The sequence below is a fragment of the Pecten maximus genome, chromosome 6 (genome assembly GCF_902652985.1).
Source record: "Pecten maximus chromosome 6, xPecMax1.1, whole genome shotgun sequence".
Lineage (NCBI taxonomy): Eukaryota > Metazoa > Mollusca > Bivalvia > Pectinida > Pectinidae > Pecten > Pecten maximus.
Window position 1 is genome coordinate 10,704,244 of NC_047020.1, and position 25,437 is coordinate 10,729,680.

The 25,437-nt window shown below is 36.9% G+C and overlaps 1 protein-coding gene across 2 annotated transcripts in view; it reads left to right on the forward strand.

Annotated features, from left to right (window-relative positions):
* The window catches only part of LOC117328936 (heat shock protein 75 kDa, mitochondrial-like), a 41,900-nt gene extending 16,913 nt beyond the window's left edge, over positions 1-24,987 (forward strand). For both annotated transcript variants that reach the window (XM_033886566.1, XM_033886567.1), the window contains 3 exons: positions 1,408-1,553; positions 4,798-4,870; positions 22,972-24,987. In XM_033886566.1, coding sequence (XP_033742457.1) covers positions 1,408-1,553; positions 4,798-4,870; positions 22,972-23,067 — 315 coding nt within the window. In that variant the 3' untranslated portion in view covers positions 23,068-24,987. The remainder of the gene's footprint in view (positions 1-1,407; positions 1,554-4,797; positions 4,871-22,971) is intronic.
* The last annotated feature ends 450 nt before the right edge of the window (positions 24,988-25,437 follow it).

Consider the following 25,437-nt stretch of genomic DNA (forward strand, 5'->3'; position numbering starts at 1 on the left):
ATAACTGAACAGTGATGTAGATATTGAAACTGAACAGTGACGTAGATATTAAAACTGAACAGTGATGTAGATATTAAAACTGTACAGTGACGTTGATATTAAAATTGAACAGTGATGTAGATATTAAAACTGAAATGTGACGTAGATATTAAAACTGAATAGTGATGTAGATATTATAACTGAACAGTGACGTAGATATTAAAACTGAACAGTGATGTAGATATCAAAACTGAACAGTGATGTAGATATCAAAACTGAACAGTGATGTAGATATTAAAATTGAACAGTGACGTAGATATTGAAACTGAACAGTGATGTAGATATTAAAACTGAACAGTGACGTAGATATTAAAACTGAACAGTGATGTAGATATTAAAACTGAACATTGATGTAGATATTAAAACTGAACAGTGACGTAGATATTGCAACTGAACAGTGATGTAGATATTATAACTGAACAGTGATGTAGATATTAAAACTGAACAGTGACGTTGATATTAAAACTGAACAGTGATGTAGATATTAAAACTGAACAGTGATGTAGATATTAAAACTGAACAGTGACGTAGATATTAAAACTGAACAGTGATGTAGATATTAAAACTGAACAGTGATGTAGACATTAAAACTGAACAGTGACGTTGATATTAAAATTGAACAGTGATGTAGATATTAAAACTGAACAGTGATGTGAATATTAAAACTGAACAGTGACGTAGATATTAAAACTGAATAGTGATGTAGATATCATTACTGAACAGTGACGTAGATATTAAAACTGAACAGTGATGTAGATATTAAAACTGAACAGTGACGTAGATATTAAAACTGAACAGTGATGTAGATATTAAAACTGAACAGTGATGTGAATATTAAAACTGAACAGTGACGTACATATTAAAAGTGAACAGTGATGTAGATATTATAACTGAACAGTGATGTAGATATTAAAACTGAACAGTGACGTAGATATTAAAACTGAACAGTGATGTAGATATTATAACTGAACAGTGATGTAGATATTATAACTGAACAGTGATGTAGATATTGAAACTGAACAGTGATGTAGATATTGAAACTGAACAGTGATATAGATATTAAAATTGAACAGTGATGTAGATATTGAAACTGAACAGTGATGTAGATATTAAAACTGAACAGTGACGTAGATATTAAAACTGAACAGTGACGTAGATATTTAAACTGAACAGTGATGTAGATATCATTACTGAACAGTGATGTAGATATTATAATTAACAGTGATGAAAAGATTCCTTCTGTGTTATATTGTTAACATGTATTCTGTTGTCTAGTGTAAATATATAATATCTATGATGAGATGTAAGTGACATACATACAAGTAATGATTGGATAATATATATTTACTTTCACTTTATTATATATAGATTACTAAGAAGTTGGTGTCCCATCCGTGTGTAATAACTGTCCCTGAGATGGGATCTGTGCGGCATTTCCTCCGTACCACCCTGGCCGATAAGAGTGAGGAAGAGCGTTACAGAGTGTTACACGCTACACTGGAGATCAACCCTAGGTAGGTCTAGGACTACAGGGCAATAAACAACGAGTAAGAGATGTTTTCTGATATATTTGTCATATTTTAAATATTATTAGCTCACCTGGACCGAAGGTCCGGTGAGCTTATGCCATGGTGCAGCGTCCGTCGTCCGTCCGTCGTCCGTCGTCCGTCCGTCAACATTTGCTTCAAATCGCTACTAGTCAAAAAGTTCTTATTGGATTTTGACCAAATTTGGTCAGAAACATCCTTGGCAGAAGGGGATCAGATTTTGCATAAATGGTGACTCTGACCCCCAAGGGGCCTGAGGGGCGGGGCCCAATAGGGGAAATTGAGGCAATTCCTTTAAATCGCTACTAGTCATAAAGTTATGAATGGATTTGAACCCAATTTGGTCAGAAACATCCTTTGGGGAAGGGGAACAGATTTTGCATAAATGGTGACTCTGACCCCCAAGGGGCCAAAGGGGCGGGGCCTAATGGGGAAATAGAGGTAATTCCTTCAAATCGCTACTAGTCATAAAGTTATGAATGGATTTGAACCTGATTTGGTCAGAAACATCCTTTGGGGAAGGGGAACAGATTTTGCATAAATGGTGACTCTGACCCCCGAGGGGCCAAAGGGGCGGGGCCCCATATGGGAAATAGAGGTAATTCCTTTAAATCGCTACTTGTCATAAAGTTATGAATGGATTTGAACCCAATTTAGTAAGAAACGTTCTTTGGGGAAGGGGAACAGATTTTGCATAAATGGTGACTCTGACCCCCAAGGGGCCAAAGGGGCGGGGCCTAATGGGGAAATAGAGGTAATTCCTTCAAATCGCTACTAGTCATAAAGTTATGAATGGATTTGAACCCAATTTGGTCAGAAACATCCTTTGGGGAAGGGGAACAGATTTTGCATAAATGGTGACTCTGACCCCCAAGGGGCCAAAGGGGCGGGGCCTAATGGGGAAATAGAGGTAATTCCTTTAAATCGCTACTAGTCATAAAGTTATGAATGGATTTGAACCTGATTTGGTCAGAAACATCCTTTGGGGAAGGGGAACAGATTTTGCATAAATGGTGACTCTGACCCCCGAGGGGCCAAAGGGGCGGGGCCCCATATGGGAAATAGAGGTAATTCCTTTAAATCGCTACTTGTCATAAAGTTATGAATGGATTTGAACCCAATTTAGTAAGAAACGTTCTTTGGGGAAGGGGAACAGATTTTGCATAAATGGTGACTCTGACCCCCAAGGGGCCAAAGGGGCGGGGCCTAATGGGGAAATAGAGGTAATTCCTTCAAATCGCTACTAGTCATAAAGTTATGAATGGATTTGAACCCAATTTGGTCAGAAACATCCTTTGGGGATGGGGAATAGATTTTGCATAAATGGTGACTCTGACCCCCAAGGGGCCAAAGGGGCGGGGCCTAATGGGGAAATAGAGGTAATTCCTTCAAATCGCTACTAGTCATAAAGTTATGAATGGATTTGAACCCAATTTAGTCAGAAACATCCTTTGGGGAAGGGGAACAGATTTTGCATAAATGGTGACTCTGACCCCCAAGGGGCCAAAGGGGCGGGGCCCCATATGGGAAATAGAGGTAATTCCTTTAAATCGCTACTAGTCATAAAGTTATGAATGGATTTGAACCCAATTTAGTAAGAAACATCCTTTGGGGAAGGGGAACAGATTTTGCATAAATGGTGACTCTGACCCCTAAGGGGGCAAAGGGGCGGGGCCTAATGAGGAAATAGAGGTAATTCCTTCAAATCGCTACTAGTCATAAAGGTATGAATGGATTTGAACCCAATTTGGTAAGAAACGTTCTTTGGGGAAGGGGAACAGATTTTGCATAAATGGTTACTCTGACCCCCAAAGGACCAAATGGGCGGGGCCTAATGGGGAAACAGAGGTAATATCTTTAAATCGCTACTAGTCATAAAATTATGAAAAGATTTGAACCGAATTTGGTCAAAAACATCATTGGGGGAAGGGAAACAGATTTTGCATAAATGGTGACTCTGACCCCCAAGGGGCCAAAGGGGCGGGGCCTAATGGGGAAATAGAGGTAATTCCTTCAAATCGCTACTAGTCATAAAGTTATGAATGGATTTGAACCCAATTTGGTCAGAAACATCCTTTAGGAAAGGGGAACAGATTTTGCATAAATGGTGACTCTGACCCCCAAGGGGCCAAAGGGGCGGGGCCTAATGGGGAAATAGAGGTAATTCCTTAAAATCGCTACTAGTCATAAAGTTATGAATGGATTTGAACCCAATTTGGTAAGAAACATTCTTGGGGGAAGGGGAACAGATTTTGCATAAATGGTGACTCTGACCCCCGATGGGCAAAAGGGGCGGGGCCCCATATAGGAAATAGAGGTAATTCCTTTAAATCACTACTAGTCATAAAGTTATAAATGCATGATGTAAACTCAGAGAGTCTGGACTTCATTATTTCTTTGAAGCAGTTGGGATCTCCACGCTATAACCATAAATAGCATTGTTTGAGGTTAACAAACAAAAGGAATTGAACATGAACATTATTTTGACATTTGGTCAAATCCAACCAGGTGAGCGATACAGGCCCCATGGGCCTCTTGTTTTAAATGTCTTTGATAAAACCTCCCAAATATACACACACTTTATCTGAAAAGTGATTTGTGTAAACAAAACACCATGGTTTATGTCAATATCACGGTTTGTTTTATATCACATTTCATGACAATAAGTGGAATTAACTACGCCAGATTCTTAAAACATTAGATCATCCTAATGATTTTAATATCTAATTCATGTTGGGTGATGTGAAATTAATTCAGACAAAATACTGCTGTTTGTTTTAATGGTTTGACATTTGGTTTGATGGAATAGATGTTTATTAACTGGTATGATGTTTTACTTCATAGTACAGCTGTTTATTTCCAGATAATCATAATAAATAATGCTTTCAGGATAGTCTGAGGTTTGTTTTTTTAATTTGCAGAACATTCAGATTTCTGAAAGAATATATATGTCTGAAGTATTGGTTTCTGTGTATAGTATTTGTCATATTTCTGAAGTACATAGACTAATATTCACCAGTTTTTATTTTGTTGTGTTCCAGTAACCCACTTATATTACCAGTTTTTATTTTGTTGTGTTCCAGTCACCCACTTATATTCACCAGTTTTTATTTTGTTGTGTTCCAGTCACCCACTTATATTACCAGTTTTTATTTTGTTGTGTTCCAGTAACCCACTTATATTCACCAGTTTTTATTTTGTTGTGTTCCAGTCACCCACTTATCAAGAAGGTACATGACCTACAAAAGAACAACACAGACTTAGGACGACTGGTAGCAGAACAGGTATGTACACCTTTCTATATAAATCACTTAATTGTTTACCTGCAGTACTTATTCTAAATACTGTTTGTTGATAATAAACATCATTTATCTTATTTTTTATTTCTGAATTTGTAGTAAAGTGATCTGAAATGTATATAATTCATCACTTAGTTGATTTATATATTACAAAAATGTATCATTACTTTTGAGAATTAGATCTGGCTTAGAATGTGTCCGTTAATATCTTAGACACAGTGTTAGATTAAATATATATTTATGAACCAGTTTTATGTCAGATTATGTACTAATTAACACAGTTACATGGAATAACTTACATGAAAAAAGTGCAGATGTAAATAGATTGACCCGAAAACCTACAAAATTGAAGAAATTTTTGCATGTTTTGTGTATACTAATACCCATTGTTTCATATGTCGGTGAATTATTGTCGTGTTCCATTTGGTTAAGTGTAGGTATCATAAGGAAATGTAACAAATATGACACAAATGTGAAATAAGGTGACTGAATACAGGAAACGACATAGGACCATCTTGTAATAGTGGTTACCTCCCCTTAACTGTGAAAGGGGAGCACAAACTCGCCAGGTCTCCCATGTCTTTTATGCTGATACTGGAATGTCATATCACAGGCGCATCAACATGACATATCTCTCAGCTATTATAGTGACATTGTAATGTCATACCACAGACACATCAACATGACATCTCTCAGTCCATTATAGTGACATTGTAATGTCATGTCACAGACACATCGGCATGACATCTCTCTCAGTCCATTATAGTGATATTGTAATGTCATACCACAGACACATCAACATGACATCTCTCTGTCCATTATAGTGATATTGTAATGTCATACCACAGACACATCGGCATGACATCTCTCTCAGTCCATTATAGTGATATTGTAATGTCATACCACAGACACATCGGCATGACATCTCTCTCAGTCCATTATAGTGATATTGTAATGTCATCCCACAGACACATCAACATGACATCTCTCTGTCCATTATAGTGATATTGTAATGTCATACCACAGACACATCGGCATGACATCTCTCTCAGTCCATTATAGTGATATTGTAATGTCATCCCACAGACACATCAACATGACATCTCTCTGTCCATTATAGTGATATTGTAATGTCATACCACAGACACATCAACATGACATCTCTCTGTCCATTATAGTGATATTGTAATGTCATACCACAGACACATCAACATGACATCTCTCTCAGTCCATTATAGTGATATTGTAATGTCATACCACAGACACATCAACATGACATATCTCTCAGTCCATTATACTGATACTGGAATGTCATACCACAGACACATCAACATGACATATCTCTCAGTCCATTATAGTGATATTGTAATGTCATACCACAGACACATCAACATGACATATCTCTCAGTCCATTATAGTGATATTGTAATGTCATACCACAGACACATCGGCATGACATCTCTCTCAGTCCATCATACCAACACTGGAATATATGTAGCGGGACTTGACCAGGTCGATCATTGGTGACCAGGTATCAATTGGTAGAGCATCTGGCTAGCGTTCAGAGGTCCCGGGTTCGAACCGCGGTCTGGCCGCTACATTTTCTCCTCTCCTTCTACATATATATCATGCCACTAGAACGCATGATATCTCTTCCAGTCCATGATTCTGATACTTGAATGTCATGTCACAGACACATCGGCATGATATCTCTTTCGGTTCATCATACTGACACTGAAAGATGATGTCACAAACACATCTCTTCCAATCCATTATACTGATACTGGAATATCAATGCAAATTTTCCAAATTGCTTAAAGCTTAAATCCAGATTTGTTGAATGTAAACATTGGCGGCAGAAAAATGATGTGGATAACATTATCTTGATAATTTTGCTGTCTTCATATCGCCATAAAAGTAAGAATCATGGAGCTAAATGGCGATGACAGTAATACCAAATTTCCGATTACTCGCCCTCTTCGAGTTGTCATTATATATATACAGGTATACAATATTCGTAGTTGAATGATATTCCTCCAGGCTTCACTTTTTTTGTTGAGGAATAGACTTGATATGTGATCGTTTTAAATTATTTTGAGGATTCACATCATCTACTCATATCTTGTAAAACTAATAACAATATGTCATGATCGCTTCGCTAAAATATATCTATACAACTATGATTCTAGACTAAATGAATTGATCGTGATATCACTGATGACGATGACATGGTTTAGATTACCCCACATTGGGCCCCATCTCGGCATCAGAGGATGATTCACACCGATTTCAGTCTTTATTGTCATTACTGCATATAGTAAGTCATATGGAAGCAGCCTTTAGGTAGAAATCCTACACATACATCATATATGACATGTTATTTAAGTATTTACATACCGTGTTGCTGCTTTGACCACTTATAGAATCCAACACGACTCTTTCATTGCCTTGTTTTCGAACCATCAATTTGAAATGTGCTATATTAAGGCAAGGCTTTTCCTGAATTAAAGTGGTCAAAACTGGACAATACAAGCAGAACTTGACCATCACATTGCTGCGATTTAACTTTTGGAAGACCAGATTATGCATCTAGACTAAGTTTATTTCCCTAATAGTCACTTTAAAATTTACTATTCTGAAAAAGCTGAGTAAAAGAAATGTAATTACAACCAAGGGTTGTTGTAATTCACCCTTGTGTACCCCCTGTACTGTATACAATGTACATATCACCCTTGTGTACCCCCTGTACTATATACAATGTACATATCACTCTTGTGTACCCCCTGTACTATATACAATGTACAGATCACCCTTGTGTACCTCCTGTACTATATACAATATATAGATCAACCCTGTATACCCCCTGTACTGTATACAATATACAGATCACCCTTGTGTTTGGTTTGTATTTGTTTAACGTCCTATTAACAGCCTTGTACCCCCTGTACTGTATACAATGTACAGATCACCCTTGTGTACCCCCTGTACTATATACAATGTACAGATCACCCTTGTGTACCCCCTGTACTGTATACAATGTACAGATCACCCTTGTGTACCCCCTGTACTATATACAATGTACAGATCACCCTTGTGTACCCCCTGTACTGTATACAATGTACAGATCACCCTTGTGTACCCCCTGTACTGTATACAATGTACAGATCACCCTTGTGTACCCCCTGTACTGTATACAATGTACATATCACCCTTGTGTACCTCCTGTACTGTATACAATGTACAGATCACCCTTGGGTACCCCCTGTACTGTATACAATATACATATCACCCTTGTGTACCCCCTGTACTGTATACAATATACAGATCACCCTTGTGTAACCCCTGTACTGTATACAATGTACATATCACCCTTATGTACCCCCTGTACTATATACAATGTACAGATCACCCTTGTGTACCCCCTGTACTGTATACAATATACAGATCACCCTTGTGTACCCCCTGTACTGTATGCAATGTACAGATCACCCTTGTGTACCCCCTGTACTGTATACAATGTACAGATCACCCTTGTGTACCCCCTGTACTGTTTACAATATACAAATCACCCTTGTGTACCCCCTGTACTATATACAATGTACAGATCATCCTTGTGTACCCCCTGTACTATATACAATGTACAGATCACCCTTGTGTACCTCCTGTACTATATACAATGTACAGGTCATCCTTGTGTAACCCCTCTACTATATACAATGTACAGGTCATCCTTGTGTAACCCCTGTACTGTATACAATGTACAAATCACCCTTGTGTACCTCCTGTACTATATACAATGTACAGATCACCCTTGTGTACCCCCTGTACTATATACAATGTACATATCACCCTTATGTACCCCCTGTACTATATACAATGTACAGATTACCCTTGTGTACCCCCTGTACTATATACAATGTACAGATCACCCTTGTGTACCCCCTGTACTGTATACAATGTACATATCACCCTTGTGTACCCCCTGTACTATATACAATATACAGATCACCCCTGTGTACCTCCTGTACTCTATACAATGTATAGATCACCCTTGTGTAACCCCTGTACTATATACAATGTACATATCATCCTTGTGTACCCCCTGTACTATATACAATGTACAGGTCAGCCTGTTAAGTCCGCTGAGTTGACAATATGGTGTATAATTTAAAATCGGTTAATTGACAAAGTAATGTTTTGGGGATGTCTTAAGTAGTCAAGTTGATGTCTGAGAAAAAGCAGGTAAAGCCACAAACATGGATCTATGAGGAGGAAAAATTTTGAGTCTGCTGAAGTCATTAAGGATGGTGACCTTGTGGATTTGTTTTTGTCATTGATGAAGGTCATCATGATTCCTATATAGGTTAATGTCAACATTCCTCCCTTTCAGTTTGGAAACATATTGCTTAAATGTAAATGTTTTCTCTGGATCTGAATCAAATACAATATTCCAATAGGAAGCCACCATTAATCTGTTTAAGAAAATCAAAGAATGGTAATTATTTCATTCTTGCAGTTGTAAATCGGGTTTAGCTTTGGTCAATAAACTGAAGCCTGGTGTAGCTGTTTTCTTCTATCTCTCTGACTACATGTTTAAAGCGGCCACAGCAATGACTGCCTGTATGTGTGGCCATGATGAACTAGGGCCTCCCACGCTTGATCAATACATAATATGGATTTTACAATCAGTTCAGTGTAAAAAAAATACTGCTCAGTTTTCTCCATCACTGCCATTGCAAAATACTACTCTGAATATATCCTGTCCTTGTCAAGCTAGGCTGTGTTCTATCATCCTTGTCATTACTAGATACACCTGTATATAGGGTGTATCAATGATTTATGTTGGTTAAGTATGTTCTGAATTGCTATCTCTGTGAGAAGCTAGGAGATTTTTTTTCTGTTCTTTCAGTGAGATTTGAAATGCTTCAGACCCAAGATAGAATATGTTTCTTTTAATGACATGATGTTTAATGGTGTGCTAAAATTTTATATCCTCCGTGTCTATAAATAGAGACATTGTGTCACTCATTGTATCTATGTTGCTACAAGAATCGAGTATGAAATATTGTAGTGAACACATTTCATAAATGAATAATTGTTCTACACTGTTCAATGTGAGGTGGTCCATGGTACGCTGGAGACTTGATGTACTCAGCGCCTGGTGTGTCTAACTGTTCCGCTGAGCTCAGCAGTTCTTTGTAGAGACACTGAAGGTATTGCCTCGACCTGTGTCGGCATTGATTGTGAGTCTAGAGAAAGCCAGCTAGCCAGAGGGCTATAACTAATGCCATGTATTTCATTCAGTGTACAATTATTCCACGAAGACGTTCACTCTATAGGAAGGTTTTTAATCTATATATAGATGTCTGATACTATTCGCCTCTGTCCATTATGTTACATAACCAAAATGTCTACCTCTGTAATTTCTCAGTACAGAGATGACCTCTAAATACATTATAGTTATGGTTGAAGGTCATGCTGCAATCTTGTAAGATATCTGCCAATTACAATAAAGACATGTACAATGGATTCCAGTCGACCGTTTGATATATACATATAGAATTAATTTAAATGTTGAATGATGATAACTAGCCCTTTAGGCTTCCATTCACAGACAGTTTCTCTGGCCTTACTCGGTGATACCTGTGTGAGTACCAGTAGAGGCGACTCTGGCCTTACTCGGTGATACCTGTGTGAGTACCAGTAGAGGCGACTCTGGCCTTACTCGGTGATACCAGTAGTGGCGATCTTTATTGGGCAGCCCCAATCTTGTTTAGTTCCTGTGTTGTAGTAGAATACCTGGTACTACTACTGTACCTCCAAACTAATCTAATGCTAGTGTCTGTGTGTTTCAGGATTTCTAATGTCACAGGGATATTTCATGTTAGGGTTCTGATTGTTCATACATTAAGTATACATATGGGTACATAAGTATTACTCCCTTACTGATGAAACTGGGAGGACTATAGGTTTCTGCTCTGTCCGTCTTGTACATATGTATGTACGTAAGGGAGGACTGTAGGTTTCTTCTCTGTCTGTCCTTGTACATATGTACGTACGTAAGGGAGGACTATAGGTTTCTCCTCTATCTGTCCTTGTATGTACGTACGTACGTAAGGGAGGACTATAGGTTTCTTCTCTGTCTGTCCTTGTATGTATGTACGTACATAAGGGAGGACTATAGGTTTCTTCTCTGTCTGTCCTTGTACATATGTAGGTACGTAAGGGAGGACTATAGGTTTCTTCTCTGTCCGTCTTGTACATATGTACATACATAAGGGAGGACTATAGGTTTCTTCTCTGTCCGTCTTGTACATATGTACGTACGTAAGGGAGGACTGTAGGTTTCTTCTCTGTCTGTCCTTGTACATATGAACGTACGTAAGGGAGGACTGTAGGTTTCTTTTCTGTCTGTCCTTGTATGTATGTACGTACGTAAGGGAGGACTGTAGGTTTCTTTTCTGTCTGTCCTTGTATGTATGTACGTACGTAACACCCAAGTTTGTCAGTGTAGTAGCAGCTTCATTCCTGAGGGATTTTGATCAAACTTCATACAGTGATAAAGGGCCATAATATCTCGAACAAGTTCAAGTTTTAAGGTTTTTGGGATCAAGGTCACTAGCTGTTACTATTTTAGGGGTGTCTGGTAGGGGACATGTATTTCTTTAGCAATACCCAGTATGCGTGTAATACAATGTACATACTTGTTCATGCATCATATACTTACTCTGACATGTGTAATGCATACACTCGTCAGCTGAAAGGCTGTAAGGCTGTAATAGCGGACGTAAAACCCATAAATAAATAAATAAATGCATACACCTGTGGGTCCGCGGTGGCCGAGTGGTTAAGGTGTCCCGACACTTTATCACTAGCCCTCCACCTCTGGGTTGCGAGTTCGAAACCTACGTGGGGCAGTTGCCAGGTACTGACTGTAGGCCGGTGATTTTCTCCGGTTACTCCGGCTTTCCTCCACCTCCAAAACCTGACACGTCCTTAAATGACCCTGGCTGTTAATAGGACGTTAAACAAAAACAAACCAAACCAAAGCATACACCTGTAAGTTTTACATTTTGCAATTGTAGAAAAGTAGATCATATTACCCTTGTCATCACTATTGATGTTTGCTGCATGTTTTTGGAATTTTAGCCTACCATAATTATCAGATGATGGACTATTCCCCCTATGTCTGTGGTCTATCGCCCCTACAGTCTCTAATTAGTTGATCGTTTGTCTGTAAACATTATTTATTATCGCTATTTCTTAAAAGTACTGGATAGATATTTCTCAAACTTAAGATGTTGGTTTCCCTTGTTCCCTAGTTGTCCCCATTTAATTTTGAGTCTGATCAGGATAGGCAGCCATCTTTGATTTTGACAGTTGAAGTTTTTATTGCTATTTCTTTCAAATCACTGTAGAGATATTTCGCAAACTTAAAATAGTGGTTCCCCTTATTCCCTAGTTGTGTCCATTTAATTTTGAGATTGATTGGGAAAACAAAATGGCCCAAAGGCAGACATACAAATGTGTATTGGATTTTGATAGTTGAATATAGTTATTGCTATTTCTTGAGAAGTACTGGATAGATATTTCACAAATATCACATGTAGGTTCCCCTTGGTCCCTAATTGCTCCCATTCAATTGTAATAGGAAGGAATAATGAAAAATACCCTGCCGTGCCAGGCTTCAAACTAGTGACCATTAGCTCGCAAGGAAAACATGCATCCTATCAATAAGCTAAAGGGAAATTCCTACTAGTCTGAGCTAGTTAGGTGACCTTATACTCTCCTGTCTGTTACGGTGACATCCTACCACTAGGCTAAAGGGAAATTCCTACAAGCCAGTAAGGTGACCTTATACTCTCCACATCCTACTGCTAGGCTAAAGGGAAATTCCTACTAGTCTGAGCTAGTTAGGTGACCTTATACTCTCCACATCCTACTGCTAGGCTAAAGGGAAATTCCTACTAGTCTGAGCTAGTTAGGTGACCTTATACTCTCCACATGTACATCCTACCACTAGGCTAAAGGGAAATTCCTACTAGTCTGAGCTAGTTAGGTGACCTTATACTCTCCACATCCTACTGCTAGGCTAAAGGGAAATCCCTACTAGTCTGAGCTAGTATGGTGACCTATACTCTCCACATCCTACTGCTAGGCTAAAGGGAAATTCCCACTAGTCTGAGCTAGTTAGGTGACCTTATACTCTCCACATCCTACCACTAGGCTAAAGGGAAATTCCCACTAGTCTGAGCTAGTATGGTGACCTTATACTCTCCACATCCTACCACTAGGCTAAAGGGAAATTCCCACTAGTCTGAGCTAGTATGGTGACCTATACTCTCCACATCCTACCACTAGGCTAGAGGGAAATTCCTACTAGTCTGAGCTAGTTAGGTGACCTTATACTCTCCACATCCTACTGCTAGGCTAAAGGGAAATTCCTACTAGTCTGAGCTAGTATGGTGACCTTATACTCTCCACATCCTACCACTAGGCTAAAGGGAAATTCCTACTAGTATTAGCTAGTTAGGTGACCTTATACTCTCCACATCCTACTGCTAGGCTAAAGGGAAATTCCTACTAGTCTGAGCTAGTAAGGTGACCTTATACTCTCCACATCCTACTGCTAGGCTAAAGGGAAATTCCTACTAGTCTAAGCTAGTTAGGTGACCTTATACTCTCTACTTTTACACAATTATGAGTCTGATCAGGAAAACAAAATGGCCCGACATGCATGCATCTTGGATTTTGTTGATTTGTTATTGATAAATATGTCGGATGTTTGTTAGACATCATATGTTGGTTCCCCATGTTATCAACTGATTACTGTAAGAGGAAGATCTAGAGGAGAAAGAAGGAGAAAGGAGGGAGAAGATAAATCTTTCAGAGGACCGATAAATGTCATTCAATGGAGGGCATCTTTCCCTATGGAATGTCTTATTATGAAATAGAATCTATTGTGGTCAAGGTCATTGTTGTCAGTTAGATAAAAAAATAATTGTTGTAGTCATTTCAGCAACTTCTAATTCTAAAGTATGATTGTGATTGTGTGTAGGTTGTAATGATTTGTCTCCACCATCCAATACATCCACCATAGATATGTGGAGATGTTTATGTTGTTATGAACCTGCCTTGGTATCAGCAGTGAAGAATTACGTTGGTGAGTGTTATGCTGGCTGATATCTATAATGAGGTTATCAGCTTTGTAAGGGTGGGACGGTGTCACATCTACACAGCATGTACGCTGTATTTACACAACATTTTGTTCACGCAGGCTCTGTATTTACACAACATTTTGTTCACGCAGGTTTGGTACCCCACATATACACCTGATGTTCAAAAGAAAGTCATGTGTTGATTACATAGCAAACCAATATACTTAAAAAACAATAGGATGGATGAACAAAAAACAATAGGATGGATGAACAAAAAACAATAGGATGGATGAACAAAAAACAATAGGATGGATGAACAAAGATGTTCTCAGAACATGAACACAACTGTGTATGTACTTAAGAGATAAAAACTATGCTGTTGTATAACTGTCACGTTAACAAGCATTGAAACTTATGCAAGAGTTTTCCAATTTGAAATTTTGAATACATCATGGAAATTTTGGAATTATGGCAATTGTAGATGATATCAAAAATTAATGTTTCTTTAAGAAAAAGATATGTGTGGAAAAGACAAACAGAAAAAAGCTGCCCAGATCAGTATAGTATGTGATACTAAATATAAACTGAAATACTGTTAATTTCCAAATCAGTTACTGAAATTGGAAATGCTAAACTTTAGGCATGGTTCACACCCATGACTTTAGTCATTGTTCATACCTATGACTTTAGAAAGTAATTCATACCTATGACTTTAGTCATTGTTCACACCTATGACTTTAGGCATTGTTCATACCTATGACTTTAGAAAGTGTTCATACCTATGACTTTAGAAAGTGTTCACACCCATGACTTTAGGCATTGTTCACACCCATGACTTTAGGCATTGTTCATACCCATGACTTTAGGCATTGTTCATACCCGTGACTTTAGTCATTGTTCACACCTATGACTTTAGGCATTGTTCATACCTATGACTTTAGGCATTGTTCATACCCATGACTTTAGGCATTGTTCACACCCATGACTTTAGGCATTGTTCACACCCATGACTTTAGGCATTGTTCACACCCATGACTTTAGTCATTGTTCATACCCATGACTTTAGGCATTGTTCATACCTATGACTTTATAAAGTGTTCATACCTATGACTTTAGAAAGTGTTCATACCCATGACTTTAGGCATTGTTCATACCTATGACTTTAGGCATTGTTCATACCTATGACTTTAGGCATCAATCATACCTATGACTTTAGAAAGTGTTCATACCCATGACTTTAGGCATTGTTCATACCTATGACTTTAGGCATTGTTCATACCCATGACTTTAGGCATTGTTCATACCCGTGACTTTAACCATCGTTCATACCCATGACTTTAGGCATTGTTCATACCTATGACTTTAGGCATTGTTCATACCCATGACTTTAGGCATTGTTCATACCTATGACTTTAGGCATTGTTCATACCTATGACTTTAGGCATCGTTCATACCTATGACTTTAGGCATCGTTCATACCTATGACTTTAGTCATTGTTCATACCTATGACTTTAGAAAGTGTTCACACCCATGACTTTAGTCATTGTTCACACCCATGACTTTAGGCATTGTTCATACCTATGACTTTAGGCATTGTTCATACCCATGACTTTAGGCATTGTTCATACCTATGACTTTAGGCATTGTTCATACCCATGACTTTAGGCATTGTTCATACCTATGACTTTAGGCATTGTTCATACCCATGACTTTAGGCATTGTTCATACCCATGACTTTAGGCATTGTTCATACCTATGACTTTAGGCATTGTTCATACCCATGACTTTAACCATCGTTCATACCCATGACTTTAGGCATTGTTCATACCTATGACTTTAGGCATTGTTCATACCCAAGACTTTAGGCATTGTTCATACCTATGACTTTAGGCATCGTTCATACCTATGACTTTAGGCATCGTTCATACCTATGACTTTAGTCATTGTTCATACCTATGACTTTAGAAAGTGTTCACACCCATGACTTTAGTCATTGTTCACACCCATGACTTTAGGCATTGTTCATACCTATGACTTTAGGCATTGTTCATACCCATGACTTTAGGCATTGTTCATACCCATGACTTTAGGCATTGTTCATACCTATGACTTTAGTCATTGTTCATACCTATGACTTTAGGCATTGTTCATACCTATGACTTTAGAAAGTGTTCATACCCAAGACTTTAACCATTGTTCACACCTATGACTTTAGGCATTGTTCATACCTATGACTTTAGGCATTGTTCATACCCATGACTTTAGGCATTGTTCATACCTATGACTTTAGGCATTGTTCATACCTCTGACTTTAGGCGTTGTTCATACCCATGACTTAAGGCATTGTTCATACCCGTGACTTTAGGCGTTGTTCATACCCATGACTTTAGGCATTGTTCATATCCGTGACTTTAACCATTGTTCATACCCATGACTTTAGGCATTGTTCATACCCATGACTTTAGGCATTGTTCACACCCATGACTTTAGGCATTGTTCATACCTATGACTTTAGACATTGTTCATACCCATGACTTTAGGCATTGTTCATACCCATGACTTTAGGCATTGTTCATACCCATGACTTTAGGCATTGTTCATACCTATGACTTTAGGCATTGTTCATACCCATGACTTTAACCATCGTTCATACCCATGACTTTAGGCATTGTTCATACCTATGACTTTAGGCATTGTTCATACCCATGACTTTAGGCATTGTTCATACCTATGACTTTAGGCATTGTTCATACCCATGACTTTAGGCATTGTTCATACCTATGACTTTAGGCATTGTTCATACCTATGACTTTAGGCATCGTTCATACCTATGACTTTAGGCATCGTTCATACCTATGACTTTAGTCATTGTTCATACCTATGACTTTAGAAAGTGTTCACACCCATGACTTTAGTCATTGTTCACACCCATGACTTTAGGCATTGTTCATACCTATGACTTTAGGCATTGTTCATACCCATGACTTTAGGCATTGTTCATACCTATGACTTTAGGCATTGTTCATACGTATGACTTTAGGAAGTGTTCATACCTATGACTTTAGAAAGTGTTCACACCCATGACTTTAGGCATTGTTCATACCCATGACTTTAGGCATTGTTCACACCCATGACTTTAGGAAGTGTTCATACCCATGACTTTAGGCATTGTTCACACCCATGACTTTAGGCATTGTTCATACCTATGACTTTAGGCATTGTTCATACCCGTGACTTTAGTCATTGTTCACACCTATGACTTTAGGCATTGTTCATACCCATGACTTTAGGCATTGTTCACACCCATGACTTTAGGCATTGTTCATACCTATGACTTTAGGCATTGTTCATACCTATGACTTTAGGAAGTGTTCATACCTTGACTTTAGAAAGTGTTCACACCCATGACTTTAGGCATTGTTCACACCCATGACTTTAGGCATTGTTCATACCCATGACTTTAGGCATTGTTCATACCTATGACTTTAGGCATCGTTCATACCCATGACTTTAGTCATTGTTCACACCCATGACTTTAGGCATTGTTCATACCTATGACTTTAACCATTGTTCATACCTATGACTTTAGGCATTATTCATACCTATGACTTTAGGCATTGTTCATACCCATGACTTTAGGCATTGTTCACACCCATGACTTTAGGCATTGTTCACACCCATGACTTTAGGCATTGTTCACACCCATGACTTTAGGCATTGTTCATACCCATGACTTTAGTCATTGTTCACACCCATGACTTTAGGCATTGTTCATACCTATGACTTTAGGCATTGTTCATACCCATGACTTTAGGCATTGTTCATACCTATGACTTTAGGCATTGTTCATACCCATGACTTTAGGCATTGTTCATACCTATGACTTTAGGCATTGTTCATACCTAACTTAGGCATTTCATACCTATGACTTTAGGCTTGTTCATACCTATGACTTTAGTCATTGTTCATACCTATGACTTTAGAAAGTGTTCACTTGCCAAAGTCATAGGTATGAACACTTTCTAAAGTCATATGAACAATGCCTAAAGTCATAGGTATGAACACTTTCTAAAGTCATGGGTATGAACACTTTCTAAACAACATGCAGTAAATAATCTCTTTACGTAACTGTAACACTGACAGGTAAACTACGCGCTGAAAGTGATATTAGACCTGTTCTCAATTCTCGAAAACCACAAAAAAAAAAAAAAAAAACATTTGAACAGGATATGAAAACATTGTTATTCAGGAAAATGAGAGGAATGTAGTCAGTATTATATATAGAAGGTGCAATGAAAAGTGAATTTGGATTTTATTAATGTTACAGTTGGCGCTACAGGTGTGGTATGTTTTCATTGGGATTTCAAGCCAAGCCTACAACTCAATAAAACAACTTACATAGTATTTGTTCTGTAGATCTTGCAAGGAAATTTATAAATCAAACACACAGTTGATAACAAACCAATATCCGGGTGGGATTGTAGAGATTTTAACACGGAAAAAGTTTCATGATATGAACAGGTGTGAACAATGTCAACAGTCATAGGTAAGAATAATGCCTAAAGTCAGAGGTATGAACAATGCCTAAAGTCATAGGTATGAACAATGCCTAAAGTCATAGGTAAGAACAACGCCTAAAGTCATAGGTATGAACAATGCCTAAAGTCATAGGTATGAACAATGCCTAAAGTCATAGGTATGAACAATGCCAAAGTCATAGGTATGAACAATGCCTAAAGTCATAGGTATGAACAATGCCTAAAGTCATAGGTATGAACAATGCCTAAAGTCATAGGTATGAACAACGCCTAAAGTCATAGGTATGAACAATGCCAAAAGTCATAGGTATGAACAATGCCTAAAGTCATAGGTATGAACAATGCCAAAAGTCATAGGTAAGAACAACGCCTAAAGTCATGGGTATGAACAATGCCTAAAGTCTTGGGTATGAACAATGCCTAAAGTCATAGGTATGAACAATGCCAAAAGTCATAGGTAAGAACAACGCCTAAAGTCATAGGTAAGAACAACGCCTAAAGTCACGGGTATGAACAATGCCTAAAGTCATGGGTATGAACAATGCCTAAAGTCATAGGTATGAACAATGCCTAAAGTCATGGTTGTTCATACCGGTGACTTTAGGCATTGTTCATATCCATGACTTTAACCATTGTTCATACCTATGACTTTAGGCATTATTCTTACCTATGACTGTTGACATTGTTCACACCTGTTCATATCATGAAACTTTTTCCGTGTTAAAATCTCTACAATGCCCACCAGGATTTTGGTTTGTTATCAACTGTGTGTTTGATTTATAAATTTCCTTGCAAGAAATACAGAACAAATATTATGTAAGTTGTTTTATTGAGTTGTAGGCTTGGCTTGAAATCCCAATGAAAACATACCACACCTGTAGCGCCAACTGTAACATTAATAAAATCCAAATTCACTTTTCATTGTACCTTCTATATATAATACTGACTACATTCCTCTCATTTTCCTGAATAACAATGTTTTCATATCCTGTTCAAATAGACTTTTTTTTTTTTTTTTTTTTTGTGGTTTTAACAAATGTTTTATGTATCTTTTACGAGAATTGAGAACAGGTCTAATATCACTTTCAGCACGTAGTTTACCTGTCGGTGTTACAGTTACGTAAAGAGATTATTTACTGTATGTTGTTGGATATTTCTGGTATATGATATTCATGAAAGTGTAATTTTATTTTTACATACTTTGATGATAATGATCTAATTAGCATAGCCATACCTGATCAATAATACCCACATAGGATATCCTACTGTATACCTGGTTATTTTCGCCCATGTTTGATTTTCACCATTTTTGCCCTTTCAATATAGGGCGAATTTAAGATGAAGGTGAAAATTTCAAGCTGATTTGCATGATTTATAAACCATAGTATAAATATGGGCAAAATGTTGTCAGATCCAAAACATACATCCTCTTACTTTTCAACTGTATTTTATTCTATACAATCACAAGTGACACATGTTATATATTTACACTTAATTTATAAGATAGAACATCATTTTATTCAAATATATGCATGTGAAATGAAATCTAGATCTAAATCAAGGCCTAGTACATTTGAAATATCAAGTTGATTTAAATTGAGAATGTAGGCTTCAATGACGTACTAGGCTTAGTATTTTTTATGAAAAAAACGATACATGTACTTAGTAATTTTCAAAATCCAGCTGGCAAGACAATTGGGAAACTCGATAAGTCCCGAGTGTTCCAAGTGCAATAGTATCGAGAATTCCTAACAGAATTTTTTGATTTTACAAACAGAACAGGACACTCCTTGAAAATAATTTAGGGTGAATTTGAACGTGGCAAATCAAGAGCGAAAATAACCTGGGGCAAAAATTACCTGGTATACAGTACATAGAATCTATGATATTTGTTTTTTGACACCACAATGTATAGGGTAAGACTACCCATTATAAGCAGTCATGTACAAATGAAATTGTGCAACAGTTTTGTTGTTTTTTGTGAGGTTTTGAGATATTTTGGCAAAGGGGACAATAGACGGCTGAAGCTGACTCCTTTGTGTGAATGTAGACATTATTATCATTCCTTAAAAATACTCACCAATTCCTTCATATTATCATTCCTTAAAAATACTCACCAATTCCTGCATTGAAATGAATATAAAACAGCATAGAAAATAGAACATGCATGAAAATTGATTGAAGGAACATCTTACTGGTAATATTCAAACTTGTTTGAATTATTAAAAGATTAAAAGATTAAAAGTATATGTATACCAGTAAGTGTTCCTATTTACTTTGGTTTACTATAGGTAGATATATGAAAAATAAGAAATACAGTAATAGAATGGTCCCTCCAAACTCTTGGTTAATAGTCAAGCGGACTGGGCTATCAAGTTGTTGGGTGATCTATATGTCCAATGCTGTTATTCCTTCCTCCCTTAAACCTCTCTGACTGTTTTCCATCCAAATACATGAGAACCTACACATAACCACCTTCAGTGTGTATTGACGAGTCGGGCACCAAACGTAAAGTACAATGGAAGATATGACATCGTTACCAGGATTTCAACCTGAAATCAGTGACATCTTGACAGACACACCAACTACAACACAGTCAAGTTTCATTATATATATAAATATATGTAATATACAAATGGTGTTCCAGTATCTGGTGATATACAAATGGTGTTCCAGTATATGGTGATATACAAATGTTGTTCTAGTATATGGTGATATACAAATGGTGTTCCAGTATACGGTGATATACAAATGGTGTTCCAGTATATGGTGATATACAAATGTTGTTTCAGTATATGGTGATATACAAATGTTGTTCTAGTATATGGTGATATACAAATGGTGTTCCAGTATACGGTGATATACAAATGGTGTTCCAGTATATGGTGATATACAAATGTTGTTCTAGTATACGGTGATATACAAATGTTGTTCCAGTATACGGTGATATACAAATGTTGTTCCAGTATACGGTGATATACAAATGTTGTTCCAGTATATGGTGATATACAAATGTTGTTCCAGTATATGGTGATATACAAATGTTGTTCTAGTATATGGTGATATACAAATGGTGTTCCAGTATACGGTGATATACAAATGTTGTTCTAGTATATGGTGATATACAAATGTTGTTCCAGTATATATATATGGTGATATACAAATTGCGTTCCAGTATATGATGATATTATACAAATTATGTGCATTTTTGTTCTGTAAGATGTGATAAAATCAAACCCCTGAATTGCCTGACAAATTATACTTGACAATATCAAATCATTATTAACCATATTGGAAGGCAATTTATAATGTAAGATACATTTATAATAAGATCTAAGTGGGTAAAGGGTGGAAAATTTCTCCATGTACGGCCTTTCTTTGACCTCCATCGGGTCATAGTGTAGGCAACAGAATTATTCAATGCTTTTAAATACTTGTGTAAAGATCTCTGACCATGTCAGTGTCTATGTTCAGGTATGCTCCTTAGATGTCTTGTCTTAGTCGAGAGTCACTGTTTAGCCTTTCAGTCCATGGCAAGATTTCTCAGTACTGGAGATGAAGGAATTTCATATGATAAAAATAGACAGCTACCTCTCCAGGCCTGACTGATGTAGGTCAAGGATATGATGGAAATGTACCCCTGATAGATAACTCATAGCAGACTGGTAGTGATTGTGAAATATAGATGTCAACTCATTTTTATCTCACCTAGCTAGATTTCACTTTGTGTGATAAAAAGCTAAAAGGCTACTCCTCAAGTTTGGCTTGATGCACTTTGATACAGTTTAGTTCCTGGAGTTTTGGAACAGGCAAATTCTGTATTGAATTAATGAAAGCTTAACTATGATTGATAAACAGAATTCAAAATAAGGTCTTTGTTTTATAAATAAAATCACTCATATTAACATACAGTATAGTATGATATTGTAATCTGTACTTCTGTCTGGTTTGTTCTGTCCCACATTCTGTATATTTACCAATGCCAAACCACTAGTGGCACATGTCTTCTTTGTATTGTAATTATATATATAATATACTATCAAATTCGAGGGTTCCATGGTTTTACCTTGCCACAATATGTGCAGTAAGTACATGTACATATAAACCCATACCTATGTTGTTATTCAAATGAGCTGCATAAAAGGCATGAAAGGTGGCCAGTAGTTTAACTAAAATTGTAATACATGTATATGTTCTCCAGTTTAAGACTGTTTATTATTCTAGCACTAACCTATAAATGTTTGTTCCCTGCAGGGGACCATGGTAATTTGAAGATTTGTGATGCATAAAATAAATATTGCTACAAAATTCCACACTTGAATGTATCCATTTGATGTTGATATATCTAGGTAATAGCTTGATGTAACACCAGATTGTTGTATTTTACAGTTGTTTGACAATGCCATGATCAACGCCGGCCTACTGGACGACCCTAGAACAATGGTTGGACGCGTCAATGAGATCCTGGAAAAGGCTCTATTGTGATGGAATTCTTAGAGAACTTAATGGTTGGGGATAACATTGTGTTAGTCGGCTGTCAGCTTACTCCGAAGAACTGGACTACATTCTAAGACAATTTGGTAGCTGTGTTGTACCGAAAAAAGAATTGATCCTTTTATCTAAGAGATTCTTTTAGATTAATGTTGGTGGTGTGTGAATGTTCAAGTCAGCTTACAAACTATACAGTTTAGATAAAGAGGGTCTGATCAACTGCTGGTGGTCATCTTAATATCATACTTCATATTCATTTCCATTGTTTAAAAAAGATGTGCAGGATTTGTTGTATCTGTGTGAATTAAGTAATGATACTAGATAACCCACCAACAAGGAAATCGTTTATACCTGAACCTCCAAATGTGACAGACAAATATTATACACAGATTTTATTTGAACAGAGATCTAAACATTGCTTCCGTTGTTGAACATCACACATTTCTTTGGTTTTCATATATACATGAAGGACACAAGTGAAAATTTCCATTGTAGAATAGAAAAAAAGATAAGATGATTTTAAAAATAGATGTTTGATGTTTTACTTGAAATCGCATGCATATACAGCCAAACATCGTTATTCTGAACTCTGGTAAGTAGACAACCCTGCAAAACAAAGTAAAAATTGAATACAAGGGATATCTTGGAAGTTTTTTTCATGAATCCACTAACTTCGTGATATCGATATTCAACTGTACTGTATTTGAGCGAAATCTTCAATGTCTTGATTTTCTTGACTATGCAACGGGTAGGATTAGCCTGTTTAAAGCCAATATCCTTGACCATATAATATGTAGGAATAGCTAGCTGTGTGTTAACGGTGATGTAGTTTTAACATGTGTGACGTTCGTGTATTCTTGTGTTTAACTGTGATGATGAATGAAGGAAATTTAACAAGGTAACAATGTGTGTGGGCATCAAAATGGATATCACTTAAGTGACAATTCACCGGTTTAGCTGCAAATGCTACAAAATCAATATTTATGTAGGATTACATTTAGAGAAAGTGGTGTATTTCTTGGGTTTGAATTTAGAAAGTGTGTAGTTAATTCTGTAGAAGAAGAAGTGGTGAATTTCCTTGGTTAGAAAACATTTGATTAATTTCTGAAGGCTTTCATCGCTGTTGTTTTACTCTTCCCAAAACACACTTTACTGTAGCCGAGAATGACGTGTGTAATCCAATTTAATCCATTGATTCCCTGTTGGTGTCACCAGTGTAGCTAGTTACATAACGCACGCAACTTCTATGTTTGTATGACAGTTTTGTTAGCCACAACACTCCGACTGTTGTCGTTTTGCCAAATCTCAATATTTTCTATACATACTGAAGACTCTCTATACTGAACTTGCCAAATCTAGATTAGATTTGTTGGCTATAGAACAAGTAGACTCTCCACTATCATATGGAACTCTAACAAACTAGCCACTTGGGATCCAGTTTTGCTGTTCTTGTTTTAAAGGTAGATGAAAATTAAGTTTGGATTTGCATCATTAATGAGGAGGTTAATTAATGTGTCATTTAATGATTTAAGACCGATCTTTATCATTTTAAGGTGTAATTATATTGGCTCAGATCACATTTTTTGCTCCTTCTTCATCATATGTAAAATTTGAGTTTCATCAAATGATTTCATCATACAATGTACCTGTACCATAAATTACCATAATCGTAATGAATACACCTGTCAATCATATCACCAAGCTATATATAATAAACACAGGATGTTTTTCTAGGTTTTAGAGGTCAGGATAGCTTGTTACTAATCTTTATTTACATAAAAGTTTACATCTTTTGTAAATTGTGATATCAACTTGTGCACCATTAGATTGTATACATGTATATGAGCTGCCATTTTTAATTTTTCATTAGTATGAAGTGTGGATTATGATATGAAATAAAACAAAAAGAAACTATTCAATAATCTGTTTTTCTTGTTCGCAAGTTGCTGAAACACCACAGGCTAAATGTTTGATTATTAAAATTCCACAACTAGAGGCATAATTAGTCAACTGCATGTATCGGAGATGGACAAGATCTGTTCAGAATATTACCATATACTGTACTGTATCAATACACGAGACTATAACAATATAGTTTATATTACCAGGTACTGTACTGTATCAATACACGTGACTATAACAACAATATAGTTTATATTACCAGGTACTGTACTGTATCAATACACGAGACTATAACAACAATATAGTTTATATTACCAGGTACTGTACTGTATCAATACACGAGGCTATAACAACAATATAGTTTATATTACCAGGTACTGTACTGTATCAATACACCAGACTATAACAATATAGTTTATATTACCAGGTACTGTACTGTATCAATACACGAGACTATAACAA